Source organism: Gigantopelta aegis, chromosome 12, assembly GCF_016097555.1.
Source record: "Gigantopelta aegis isolate Gae_Host chromosome 12, Gae_host_genome, whole genome shotgun sequence".
NCBI classification, from domain to species: Eukaryota; Metazoa; Mollusca; class Gastropoda; order Neomphalida; family Peltospiridae; genus Gigantopelta; species Gigantopelta aegis.
In genome coordinates, this window is record NC_054710.1 from 10,511,996 (window position 1) to 10,527,239 (window position 15,244).

Here is a 15,244-nt window from a genome sequence, read left to right on the forward strand (position 1 = left end):
CTGTAAAAAAAAGTACTCGAATTTCGTGCGAAACTAGGGTAGTCATAGACGCTATCCGTTATCTCAGAAACGAGCAGCTTGACCCCCATTTTTTTCTGATTCACTTTAAGTGTAAGGGGTGGTAGTATTTATATCCGTGGTGTTTATGTCGGTTGATACGTTGCAGGTAGGAGTTTTAGCCACATATGTTACTATTGTCGTCTATGGGATTTGATTTGGTAGTATACACCCTTTAGAATATCAGTGTCTGTATATTCAATGTGTTTCTGGTCATCTTAATATTTGTAAGGAGCCCAAATTGGATTTTGTCTTAAAATAATTTTGTACGCATGAAAAAAAAATATTTTAGGAAATGAAATGAAATTTAACCTAGTACAAATATTAGAACCATCAGAAACACGTTTAATATACAGCCACTAATATTTTATGCAGAAAAATATATTTGATATGTAATTACAGTTGTTAAAAAGTCTCTGTCAGTCGATAACATCTTAAAAATTGCAGCAAACTCAGAAATGTCCCTTTAAAGACTTAAAATCTACAGCATGAATCCAAGCCAGGCAAGTGGTCAGGAGGAATTATCACTTGGGTGTGCAAAATGTGGTGCATACATGTAGTTGTTCATTATAGCCGTATTCACTGGCTTCACCTAGCTTGTTGAAGAATACACATAGAGAATAACTAGTTAATGACGTCCGATATCTGCTTTGTTATCAAGCGAACACTGTATACATTGGAAAGATATGATGACTAGATAAATCTCTATATTTTCGGTTACTGACCAAAAATATTCGGACGCTATATAACCGTAAATAAAATGTGTTGAGTGTGTCGTTAAATAAAACATTTCCTAACCAAAAATATAGGTCACGTGACATAAGCCCGACTCAGTATTTCAGAGTAGTTTTCAGAAAATACTCTTTAAATCATTTGTTGAAGCACAGTAAATACAAATAACTTTTAGTTTTGCGATAACAATACAAAACTTGTATATTTATTTATGAATTAAGAGTTTAGAAACACTTTTTTAAGGTGACAGAATGTAGCTAGCGTCTTACAAATAATGACATCATGTATCTTGTATGACGTCATGCAGCAAAAGCCTTGCTAGGTTGACAATACTCTATTTGCGTACACAAAACTAGAATAAATAATAATTTTCTGAATATTCCTTTAGGATTGCAGGATAAAAGAAATAAATGGTTACTGTCTTAAGATATCGGCTTTATCCTGCTCGGGTCGAATGGCGAATGCAGCTCGGCAGAGCCTCACTGCATTCGCCATTCTAACCTTCACAGGATAAAGCCGATATCCAACGTCAGTAACTAGTTATTATCTTTATCCTGCAGACCATAAAAATTAAGGGGAAAAGCTATTATTTCAGCCAGATTTTACGATGACCTAGAGGTCAAATGAGCAATTTTGTAATGTAGCTATGCATATGATGTCATACGAGTGACGTCTAAAGTGATAATCTGCTAGTATACGTTTATGACTTTGCTTTAATCGGTGATCATAATCTGTCAATGGAAACAGTGGTTGCAGGATAAATATATATATACAGAACTTCAAATACTTTGTTTTCGCTTCCTATTTATTGCAAGAGTTTATTTGGTGCAAGAATATATACCACGAAACCGCGTAGCAGTTGAGTGTACGTTCTTGTGCTAAATAAGCTTGTGCAATAAATAGCAAGCAAAACCAATGTATGTGAAGTTTGGTATTTATTACATACCTTCTTTTATTTTTTACAAAATAAAATTTCAATTTAATGTCATAACAACTCTTTCTTAAATCTATGATTAATACTCCTTTCATGTATTCACCAAACTTTAAGAATCATACTCTGCAGCAGCCGTGTGTAATGTTTCAAATACGATGTGACGTAATTTGTAAATCATATATGACATCACTATCTAAAAGGCGCTAACTGCAGTAAAAAGAAAAAGGGAATTCCCCATTTAAAAGTTCTGGTCCATATCGCACATATATGCATATACAAAATAAATTTATTACACGGTTTCAAAATGTCTTTATCACTATAGTAAGATTGAATAGGTATGTAATAAATGTCTTTATCCCCATAGTAAGATTGAATAGGTATGTAATAAATGTCTTTATCGCCATAGTAAGATTGAATAGGTATGTAATAAATGTCTTTATCGCCATAGTAAGATTGAATAGGTATGTAATAAATGTCTTTATCGCCATAGTAAGATTGAATAGGTATGTAATAAATGTCTTTATCACCATAGTAAAATTGCACAGGTATGTAATAAAAATGAATGTAACCCAACCGTAAAGTCAACTAGAAAGCAATCCATGGTTGTTTTTTTAGCTGGTGATTGCCACAGCTGAATACATTATACTGTAGTGTAAACTGATGGTGAGTGTGTTCTGTATTGTGATTGGTTAATTACATTATTTTTCCGGGATCAAAATGAAAATAACATCTGGAAGGCTAATGATGTCATTAGAAAGTCATTAGCAATTGGAATAGGCAAAGTTGACGATTCAAGGGTCTACAGTTAGATTGTAGCCAGGGTATTTTTTTTTTCAAGAAATGTCAAATATACAGTTAGTTCCACTGAAAAAACAATCCAGTTTATAATGGACATAACCATATTGAGTTTTTAGATTTGCGGGTGTTATGGTCCATTTGATGCCCGCAAATGTTTATTTTTTTTATCTCAGGCTAATGCCTTCGGTCAAAAATGACATTTGCAGGATCAAATAGACAATAACACTCGCAAATCTAAAAACTCCATATGGTTATCTCCTATGTTATTACCCAGCAACCGTAAGTCGTTTCTCAGTCAAATGTCAATGGACCGAGTTTTTTTTTCCATCCCAACCAGTGCCCCACGACTGGTAATCTTAAAGGCTGTGGCATGTACTGTCCTGTTTATTGGAAATTACATTAAAAAAGATCCCTTACTGTTTTGTTTATACACTCGTCTTTGACAGGTATTATGGGAGCGGCACATAGCCCAGTGGTAGAGCGCTCGCTTGATGCACGATTGGTCTAGGATCGATCCCTGTTGGTGGACCCATTGGACTATTTCTCGTTCCAGCCTGTGCACCACAACTGGTATATCAAAGGCCGTGATATGTGCTCTCCTGTGTTGGATGGTGCATATAAAAGATCCCTTGCTACTAATGAAAAAATGTAGCGGGTTTCCTCTCTAAGACTATGTTGAAATTACCACGTTTGACATCCAACAGCCGATGATTAATAAATCAATGTGCTCTAGTGGTGTTGTTAAACCAAACAAACTGTTTTGACAGGTATTATATGGCATTGTCCATCCGTCCATAAAACGGGAAGCGCAAATAAAAGATCCCTTGCTGCTAATCGGAAAGAGTAGCCCATGTAGTGGCGACAGCGGGTTTCCTCTCAAAATCTGTGTGGTACTTAACCATATGTCTGACGCCATATAACCATAAATAAAAATGTGTTGAGTGCGTCGTTAAATGAAACATTTCTTTCTTTCTTTTTTCCGTCCATAAACTTTTAGTTTAGGGATCATATCTTTATTATCCGTTCTTATAGGATCATCCTTTGCGTGCAAATACAAGTTGGGATTGTGATGTGTCGCATACCATAACTAGCATACAACACAAAGAATGCAACTGAGCTACATCACACACACCCCCCCCCCACCCCCCCCCCCCAAAGAGAAAACCCTGTTAAGATTAATTCAAGTAAGACAAGACGGTATAAACAACTGATATCTGTTTTATTCCCTTGTTATATATAAACAGTGTGGGAAAATGTACAAATAGGGACAGATAATTCAGGTAAAACAACATGTGGCAGAGTTGTGGAACATTTCACAGGAAGATCATTCGTACCCCCTGTCACGCAATAATTAATCAAAACAATCGTACACAAATATCAAGCTCTTGTGGTACATGATAACATCCGATAACTACTGTCTGATAACTATACTGTCTCCATCGGTTATCACAACCGACCAGTCATCAAAGTTTAATGCATTCTCAAATGAACCTATTATTTGTTGCTTTTATTTAAAAAAAACTTTAAAAATATTTTACATGTAAATGTATTCGAAATATTTTTTAATGTCGGTGCTTAATAGATTGTGTTTTCACAGAAATGTACTTCATACAAATGAGTTGTCCATATTTGATATGCCCCCCCCCCCCCCCCCCCCCAAACCCCAGCATGTTCGTACTTAATTCGGTTGTGATTATTTTGGGCATACAAATTTTGGACAAAACATTTATTGCCTTGTATTTGTTGTTATTTATAGTCTTGACATCCAGTAGCCGATGACTAATACATCAATGTGCTCTAGTGGTGTCATTAAACAAAACAAACTTTAACTTCGTTGCTATCTAAAGCCCTTGATGAAAATCTTCAAATTTGATACATTTAGGTAGAGATGGTAAGACAGGTAATTCCCCCATGTCTTACCATACTTAAAGACCGGTGTCGTGGTTAGGCCATCGGTCTACAGGCTGGTACGTACTGGGTTCGGATCCCAGTTGAGGCATGGGATTTTTAATCCAGATACAGACTCCAAACCCTGAATGAGTGCTCTGTAAGGCTCAATGGGTAGGTGTAAACCACTTGCACTGACCAGTGATCCATAACTGGTTCAACATAGGCCATGGTTTGTGCTATCCTGCCTGTGGGAAGTGCAAATAAAAGATCCCTTGCTGTTAATTGGAAAGAGTAGCCTGTGTAGTGGCGACAGCGGGTTTCCTCTCAAAGTTTGTGTGGTCCTTAACCATATGTCTGACGCCATATAACCGTAAATAAAATGTGTTGAGTGCGTCGTTAAATAAAACAATTTTTTTTTACCATACTGAAACAATCTGACCTCTTGACCTCAACTCATCTGGTGTTGAGGTCAGGCTAAGGATTCATGAAAGGTGAAAATTATCAAATGTTTTTAGTTTCTGTGTAAGGAAACTACCTTTGTGTCTCACATCTATCATATATTTGTGGAATAAAACTTTGTTGTAATTAACCATCAATGTTAATAGCTTTTTTGAAATGGCACACAAGTAAAAAATAAAGTCTCGGATATTCAACAATGTTAAGGAAAATGTTTATTTTTAAAATTTAAAATAACAATTTAAGTGATATGGCTCAATGTAAGGATATGTATGATATGGTTATTGCAAAAGAACAGTTACACTTCAGAGAGTTCATTGAAATGGAAATTGTAATTAAAGAATTCATGAAAAGCTGACCTTCTTTCTGTTAACTAGGGTCTCACTACACATATACTATTTATCAATGAAATCCATGCTAAACTGCCCGACTTAAGATAAATATACTGCAATGTAAATCTCAGTGGATGAACAGTATTTATGTACTGTAACTCATTCTAGCAAAACTTTTTTTAACCGTTTGTTTTCTCAGTAATTCCAGTTTGCATGGCTTGATATATTTAAAAAAACAAAAAAGGATAAGTGTTTTGGAAATAATAAAAATGTTCAATTTTAATGTTCCATTATATAAACATTAATCAAGATTTAAATAAAACAACACTCGCCCATTGTAAATATATATGTATATCTATCTGGTCATGGGAGTGTGAAATTATAATTTCTCTTCTCTTCTTTTTATATTTAAAAAAATGTAACTTCAAACTCCATGAGCACATGGTATCAGGGTTTCTGCCAGAGGGTAAAACGGGTATGGCCTATACACAACTGTTTAAAAAAAAATTTAAAATTGACTTTTTGATAAAATTAATTACTCTTATCATTACTGCAAGATTTTCTTAACCCTAACCCTAAACGTAACCCATTTTCTTTCTGGGGGAGGCCTCCCATTCTATTGACCTGGTTGCATTCAATTCCATAGGGGGCGGGACATGGCTCAGTGGTACAGCGCTCGCTCGATGCGTGGTCAGTGTGGGATCGATCCCAGTCGGTGGACCCATTGGGCTATTTCTCGTTCCAGCCAGTGCACCACGATTGGTATATCAAAGGCTGTGGTATGTACTACCCTGTCTGTGGGATGGTGCATATAAAAGATCACTTGCTGCTTATCGAAAAGAGTAGCCCATGAAGTGGTGACAGCGGGTTTCCTCTCTCAATATCTGTGTGGTCCTTAACCATATGTTCGACGCCATATAACCATAAATAAAATGTGTTGAGTGCATCGTTAAATAAAACATTTCCTTCCTTCCTTTCTTCAATTCCACAGCGCCATACCCAAAAATTTCTTTCTGGCAGAAACCCTGTGTATACATTCTTACAATGGGCGAGTACTGCTGGGGGTTTTCTATATACTGAGCAATGTTTTTTTGTTGTTTCCAAAACAGTTTTGCTTTTCAAGCCAAACAGGAATTATAGACCTAAAACAAAACAGATAAAATATTTTGCTAGAATGAAGTAAATGTATTGTATTATACATTGTATGTATGTGTAAATTGTTTAAATAAAATTACCAATAAAATATATAGTGAAGTACTAGAACACTTGTTAGTTCCACATTTGTGACCAATCCAATATAATTATTAGAAAAAACAACAAGTGAAACCCCTCTAAACCGGACACCCTTGGGACCAAGACAAATGTCCAGTTATAAAGAGGGATCTGGTTTATAGAGGTTAAGTCCTGTCCTGGTTTTTAAAAAGGGACTGGGTAAAATGTCCGGATTAGAGGAAATTCCGGATTACAAAGGGTCCAGTATTGAAGGTTTCACACTGTATATATATATATATATATATTGTCAACTACATTAATATTTACTCCTGAATTGTGGCGTTTTCATTTCGGAAAGTTCTCATTTTATCATGGAGTATTGAGTGTAGCTACATTTATTTAAAAATCCATCCCCTAAAGCCTACATCACATTAGGCGACATGATGCGATGCGACTCAACTGAATGGTCGCGTTGCGAGCCACTCAACTGAATTGTCGTGTCATGAGCCACAACTTATTCACACTATTGACCGTCGGGCCGACTAAAAAACAGTCACAGATGACTGGTTTTTCAATACACACTACACCACGCTACTCAACTCGACAGTTGAGTTGCGTTGCGTCGCGTCATATAATGTGATCTAGGCGTAACAAGACAAGTTGAAAATTAACATTCATTCTATCACAATGTTGTCACAATTTCACACAATAACGAACTGATAGCGTAACAAGGCACAGGTATTAAGATAAAACAGGTGGGAATTACAGGGGGTACACCAACACCAGCCCCTTATTTGAAGTGACGGCACCGTACTAACATTGTCACGGTCATTCCCTAATATTTACATGGAGTACTAATAATTTCAGTCGGTACATCTCAGCCCCTCCCATTACCGAATCTTACCTCACAATTAAAGTGGAGCGGTTACTCCCTTAAGACTAGTTCATGGAGAGTTATTTTTAGCTCCCCTTATCATGTGAATTGATATGGTATCAATATGGTAATATATTAAATAGCACATCCCAGCCCCTACCATTACCGAATCATACCTCACAATTAAAGGGGAGCGGTTACTCCCTTGAAACTACTTCAAGGAGAATTATTTTTTTGCTCCCCTTATGTGAATTGATATGGTATCAATATGGTAATGTATTAAATGGCTCCCCATAATCTAAGTTAAGGGAGCAAGACATCATTCCGCTCAATTTGTTTTTCATGTTAAGGTCTGGGACATTAAATAACTTGATTGGCTTAAGGTCTTGGAAGATGATTTACCATATTATAATGCAGAAATATAGCGGGTTTCCTCTCTATGACTGTCAAAATTACCATATGTTTGACATCCAATAGCTGACGATTAATAAATCAATGTGCTCTGGTAGTGTCGTTAAACAAAACAGACTTTTATATTACAATGCCTCTTAATGTACTTCTGAATACTGCCTTTTTTTAAATACACTGCACCCCTCCCGGAATACTGAACGGACCCCCACTTGAAACACCACCACACACCCTCCCTAGAAAAATCCTGCATCCATCCCTGTATTGTTTTTTTATATCTAGACTGTTTAGACTGTAGTTTCTCGTTTCAGTTGTACAGGTAAATAAATACTGTACGATTTCAAATAACATTGTCATACCTAATACCAGAATGTGATAGTTTGACAAATTTATTTAAGATTATTGCCAGCAGTGTAACAAATATTTGACCGTTGATTTTTCTGGGGTTTTTTTAAACCACTAAATTATACATTAATTACAACTTTTTGCTTAAATGATTAAATAGCCAAAGACCGGCCTCGGTGGTGTAGTGGTTAAGCCATTGGACATACGGCTAGTAGGTACTGGGTTCGCAGCCCAATACCGGCTACCACCCAGAGTGAGTTTTAATGACCCATGGATAGGTGTAAGACCACTACACCCTCTTCTCTCTCATTAACCACTAACAACTAATCCACTCGTGTACAGACAGACCAGATAGCTGAGGTGTGTTGCCAGTACAGCGTGCTTGAACCTTAATTTCTCATTCCAGCCAGTGCACCACGACTGGTATACCAAAGGCCGTGGTATGTGCTATCCTGTCTGTGGGATGGTGCATTTAAAAGATCCCTTTCTACTAATGGAAAAATGTAGCGGGTTTCCTTTCTAAGACACTATGTCAAAATTACCATATGTCTGACATCCAATAGCTGATGATTAATAAATCAATGTGCTCTAATGGTGTCGTTTAAAAAAAACAAAAAACAAAAAACAATTAATTTGAAAATGTGACTAGTCTAGCACACATCCACTGAGAAATCTCGGAGGATGTGCCCCAGACAGTCGTACTTAAACCTGCAGTGGAGGTAAGTATGTAAAAAAGTAAAGTTTGTTTTATTTAACGACGCCACTAGAGCACATTGCTTTTTTATCTTATCATCGGCTATTGGACGTCAAACATATAGTCATTCTGACACTGGGTTTTTTTAGAGGAAACCCGCCGTCGCCACATAGGCTACTCTTTTACGACAGGCAGCAAGGGATCTTTTATTTGCGCTTCCCACAGGCAGGATAGCACAAACCATGGCCTTTGTTGAACAAGTTATGGATCACTGGTTGGTGCAAGTGGGTTACACCTACCCATTGAGCTTTGCGGAGCACTCACTCAGGGTTTGGAGTCGGTATCTGGATTAAAAATCCCATGCCTCGACTGGGATACGAACCCAGTACCTACCAGCCTGTAGACCGAGCACTGGATGTAAGTACGAGTTAAATGGTTGATTGACTGATTGTACATGTGGCCTATTGGTCTTAAGTGATTGTAGCTGCACAAAATGCATTTATATAAAACAGAAGAGGATGAGCATCTCGGAACCAGAGTCAATGTACTTTTGCTGTGAATGTAAATATTAATAGGATATTAAACCAGCTTCCATTTCGTATCATGTTTATGTCCAGAGTGAAATAATTTTCAGTTGTCACGAGCTTTAGCGAGTGACAATGAAAATTATTTTATGAGGGACATGAACATGATACGAAATGGTAGCGAGTTTAATATCCTATTTATTACCCATAATCAATCTCAATTTGTTTGGTTTGACATTCCTGTAAGGTTGTAGTGTGCCAATCAATGACGTCAGGAAGTGTGGCGTCCCACTAATGGGATGTATCACTTTGATATGTATGAAGATATTTTTAACCATATGGGCAATAAAACAGTAATTGTGACAAGTAATTAAGTACTAATATTTGATGTGCATTATCTTATTTTAGTACACTATATTTCTGCACATACAATTCTTCTGGCTATACTATCATGGGTAACCTTATGTATATTTAGTTGCATGTAAAAACCCCCACCATTTTTAAATATTTAAAAAATAAAATTAATTAATTTAAAAAAAAAAAAGACCAGCTTTTATCAGAAATGTGTATCAATATTATAAAAAACCCCACCCAGGATAGTATTATACAAAGGTTCATTATAATAGTTACATGTACAAGTGAAAAAACATAACCGAGTTATGCAGGGATTTGCCAGTTTTGGTTATACATAACAGACTTATTAATAATCATACGAAGCACACATGTAATAATAAGTAATCACGTGACCAACCAAAGACGGAATTTTAGGAAGCGACGTCATAACATGACCAAAAAGACATCAGTTCTGAAAATTAAGTAATTTCGTCGTCTCCCTTCTAGTTAGAAACGTTTTCACATAGTCCTTGTTATTCATTAAAATATATATATATATATATATGAAAAGTTCAGGTGCAAAACGCAATATATTAATTTTCAGTAAAAATGGGTTTTTTAATTGGCATGTATCGCGTTTTGATAAAAAAAAAAAAAACGGGATTGACCCAATACAATTTCATAAGGATCAATCACGTTTTGCAGCAAAACAGCGGGCCTATGATTAGCCCTTACGTACATACAGTAATGGCTTTAACTAAAAACTAGAAAGAAAATGGTTTATATCGCGTTTTGATTTTTAAAAAACGGGATTTACCGAATACAATTTCATAAGGATCAATCACGTTTTGCAGTAAATCAGCGGGTCTACGATTAGCCCTTACTGACGTACAATAATGGCTTTAACTAAAAACTAGAAAGAAAAGGGTTTATATCGCGTTTTGCGCCCGAACTCTTCATATATATATATATATATATATATATATATATATATATATATATATATATAAAGCACAATAAAGAAATTATTACAATTGTGTGTTGGTCATACTGATTTTACGAAACGTATGTCCCGATTAAAGTATTATCCTCACTCTCGCTCAGGCAATACAAGAATCCTGACACTCGTTTTGAAAAATCAGTTCGACAAATGAGCTCATTTAATAATCTCTGTTTATTTGTTCTGATAAAAAATATTTATTTCAAATTTGAAATATTCAGATTTGTAAAGTAACTCATTTTTTTTTTTATACAAGTTAATCATTTACTGTAATGGCCAGTTCAGCCTTGTTTGAAGACCTATTGAGAGAAATATTGTGTTGGGAATCCGACATAATATGGTATATTGTGTTTGGTAGTCGACATAATATGGTATATTGTGTTGGGAATCCGACATAATATGGTATATTGTGTTGGGAATCCGACATAATATGGTATATATTGTTGGGAATCCGACATAATATGGTATATTGTGTTTGGTAGTCAACATAATATGGTATAAAACTGAGAGCGACATTTTACAACACTACATGCATACATGTGTATTTCAAGTTAGTCAAAACCTTACATTTTTTGTACATTGTAAAATTTACAAACCAAGCATATCACCTTTTGTTGCACTATCATGCAATTTATACAGTTAAAACAAATTTCTTTTATACAGACGGACGGACAAAAGAATAAAAAAAATGGCTGCTCCAACAGCAGTCCTCTCACGCAACATAATCTCTTTCACACAGGAAAGTGCTGTACAAAGGGGGTTAACTCTGGCAGACGTTTACTGCCATCAGCAACAAGGGAGAGAACTCCCTAAAAAAAATTCAGCAGTCCTGGTAGAATCTAGGCGTGTATTCGAAACAGCTTTTGTGAATGTTTCAGAATCTGTTCTATACTCACAACCACATCACCAGGAATATCGTCAACCTTCCCACGTGTGGAATTTCAAAGCATGAACGTGTTATTGCCTCTTTAAATGTTTTAGGAACCTGTTCCTTGCTTCAAGAACAGCTTCTAATACACTAGTGGTTGATACATGACAGAAGGTTGTTTGCAGAAGGAATATCAACCTTTCTATGTGTGATGAATTTGAAAACAACGTGTTGCCTCTTTAAAATGTTTTAGGAACCTGTTCCCTGCTACAGAAGTTTCGAATACACTCTTAATTGTTAAAATAGCATCAACCTTCCATATTTGTGGAATTTGAAAACATGTTCTTGCCTCTTTAAAACATTTTAGGAACCTGTTCCCTGCTCCAGAAGTTTCGAATACACTCTTAATTGTTGAAATATCATCAACCTTCCATATTTGTGGAATTTGAAAACATGTTCTTGCCTCTTTAAAACATTTTAGGAACCTGTTTCCCACTCCAAGAACAGCTTAGAATACACTCTAGTCGTTGACATAACAGAAGGTCATGGCAGAAGGAATATTGTCAACCTTTTCATGTTATTGCCTCATTAAAATGTTTTAGGAACCCGTTTCCCCGCTCCAAGAACCTATTTCCCACTCCAAAAACCTATTTCCCGCTCCAAAAACAGCTTCGAATATATTCTAGTTGTTGACACACGACAGCAGATCATTGCAGTCTCGTGTACAGAACGTTATCACCCGACAGCTTGCGTATCTGTAAATACTCAAGTTGTTGACACGTGACAGCAGGTCATTGCAGGAGAAGTATCATCACCCTTCTTCCAGAAGTTTCGAATACACTCTAGTTATCATCACCCTTCCTCCAGAAGTTTCGAATACACTCTAGTTGTTGACACACGACAGCAGGTCATTGCAGAGTCTCGTGTACAGGAGATTATCACCCGATAGCTTGCGTACTTGGACGCGCGGCATATCGCCCTCACAAACCTCCAGCTCCATCTGCAGGTCATTGTTCCTCAGCTGGAACATCGTGTCCGAGCAGTAGTACTCCACGTCGGGCCGCCGTGTGTCCAGCATCTGTTTGATAGCCAACAGCACATCCTCCACGCTCTTGTGCAGGTCCGGGTTGATGTCGATCAGAACGTTGGACGGATCTGCGCATGACCTCACGTCCGAATAAATGCACCCGTTCACCGGTGAAGAAGGGGAAGGGGAGTTGTTATTGACTACTGGGGAATGCGAAGCAGCTAACCGGGGGTCGGATTTTTTGTCGGCCACCGATAAATCGAGCACAGTGTCCGAGGAGATTGAAGAAATGGTGGTAGTAGTAGTAGTGGTAGCATCGACACTAACATTAACGCTGCTAACATTAACGCTCTCCGTTGGCACAGAATGGAAGTCCATAAATTGTGAATGGTTGTGAAACGTTTGTTCGCTGCCGACGACGGGCACTGTGCTGAAGTCGATGAAGGGGTAGTTCTGGATGACCGGCGGCGGCTGCTGAAAGAACGTGTTTGTCGCCTCGCGCATCGTGTGGTGTCGCCTGAAGCGCGGCGGCGGTGACACCCTCTGCATGCGGTTCATGCTCAGAGCGTACTGCGTGTTGTACAGCGACTTCAGCTCGCTGTGCTGGAGGTCCGCCAGCGCCGACACTGGGGGTTGGATACTCGACAGGTCCGTGTTGATGCAGCTGTTGAACATGTGCATTGGGTACGTGTGGAGAACCTGCGACTTCGGGAAGGTTTCCGGACCACCGACCGCCACCCCGCACGGGCTCGACACTTGATGAGCTGGCGACTTCGACGTCCCGGGCGGTGAACCGCCGACCGACGTCATGGCACTGGCACACACCGCCACCCCCGCAGACATCGTTGACGACAGTCTGGAAGTGGCAGCAGCGGTGGTGGCAGCTGCCTCTTTTGTGTCCATTGCACTGTCGTCGTCTGCCGTGGAAACGGCCGTCACGTGACCCTGAGTATCAGTGATGCTGATCTGCGGTGTTCCGACAAACTGTCTGTGCTTGACATCGCGGCCAGCCGAGGCCGAGATTAGGACACTCTCACTGCTGTGACCACCACCACCACCACCAGTAGTCATCTGTTTTGATATGTCCTGCATCTCCTCGTCCTCGGGGCAGGACAGATCCACGTGGATGTCCTCCTGGATGATGTGCAGGTTCTGGAACACAGGCGGGGGGCTGCTTCGCTGGTGGGTGGGCGTCAGGCCCTGCGATAGGTTCTGTAGCAGGTGGGTGTAGTTCTGTTGGCCGGTGGAGTGGTCGATGATGGGCTGTGGAGGGCTGATGATGGAACCGAGGGTCGGTGGACTGGTTCGTGTAAACGGCGCCGCTGCAGTCGTCGTCTGGATCTGCTGCAGGTGCAGACGCTGCAGGTGCTGGTACAGGTTGTTGGAGAGGGTCTCCGCGGTGGCTGGCTGCACCTGTTGCCGTTGGAAACTGGGTGATCCGGGGAGAGGCGGAGATGGTACCGGAGACCGCTGCAATGTAGGATTGGTCTGGAAAAAATAGGTCAGCAGTGTCAGAAAATGGTACAGAGAAACCCTGTGTGTGCTTCCAGTTCAAGAGGTTTGTCATTAACACAGCCTTTATAATAAGCAAACTCAGGATGGTCCTTTTAATAGACATGAGTTTTTCCCATCCCCCTTTTAATAATTTAGACCTTCACAGTTAATATTATCAGGCATCAAGAGCCAAACTGGATGGTCCTTTTAATAGAAATTAGTTTCCCCATCCCCTTTTAATAATGTAGACCTTTACAGTTCATATTATAAGACATTGAGAGTCAAATGAGATGGTCCTTTTAATAGAAATCATCTTCCCCATCCCCTTTTAATAATGTAGACCTTTACAGTTCATATTATCAGACATTGAGAGCCAAATGAGATGGTCCTTTTAATAGAAATCGGCTTCCCCATCCCAGTTTCAATAATATAGACCATCACAGTTAATATCAGACATTGACAGCCAAATTGGATGGCCCTTTTAATAGAAATTAGTTTCCCCATCCCCCTTTTAATAATTTAGATCTTTACACTTAATATCATCAGACATCAGAGCCAAATGAGATGGTCCTATTAATAGAAATGAGTTTCCCCATCCCCTTTTAATAATGTAGACCATCACAGTTAATATCAGACATTGAGAGCCAAATGAGATGGTCCTATTAATAGAAATGAGTTTCCCCATCCCCTTTTAAAAATGTAGACGTCACAGTTAATATTCATTAAGAGCCAAATTGGATGGTCCTTTTAACAGAAATGAGTTTCCCCATCCCCCTTAATAATGTTGACCTTCTCAGTTAATATTATCAGACATTGACAGCCAAATTGGATGGTCCTTTTAATAGAAATGAGTTTCCCCATCCCCCTTAATAATGTTGACCTTCTCAGTTAATATTATCAGACATTGAGAGCCAAATTGGATGGTCCTTTTAATAGAAATCATCTTCCCCATCCCTCATTCAATAATGTAGACCTTCACAGTTAATATTATCAGACATCGAGATCCAAATTGGGGAAAAGGGGATCAGTTATGTGAAATTTTGAAATCAAGTTTTTAAAACCATGCACACACTAGCCTGTAGATTGTGCTTTATGTGAAGGCTTACCTAAAAGGATCGTGGTTTCTTTACCTGACAGAAGTGTAGGTTTGCGGCACAGTTTACCTGTAAGGATTGTGGTTTACGAAAGGATTATATTATGCTTACCTGAAAGGAGGGGGGTTGTAAAGGTTTACCTGTATGGATTTTGGTTTATGAATGGATTATA

General features: G+C 38.4%; 1 protein-coding gene across 2 annotated transcripts in view; it reads right to left on the reverse strand.

Moving 5' to 3' along the window:
* Window positions 1-11,195: 11,195 nt before the first annotated feature.
* LOC121386439 (serine/threonine-protein kinase SIK3-like) overlaps window positions 11,196-15,244 on the reverse strand; it is an 89,006-nt gene continuing 84,957 nt past the window's right edge. For both annotated transcript variants that reach the window (XM_041517337.1, XM_041517338.1), the window contains one exon: window positions 11,196-13,972. In XM_041517337.1, coding sequence (XP_041373271.1) covers window positions 12,341-13,972 — 1,632 coding nt within the window. In that variant the 3' untranslated portion in view covers window positions 11,196-12,340. The remainder of the gene's footprint in view (window positions 13,973-15,244) is intronic.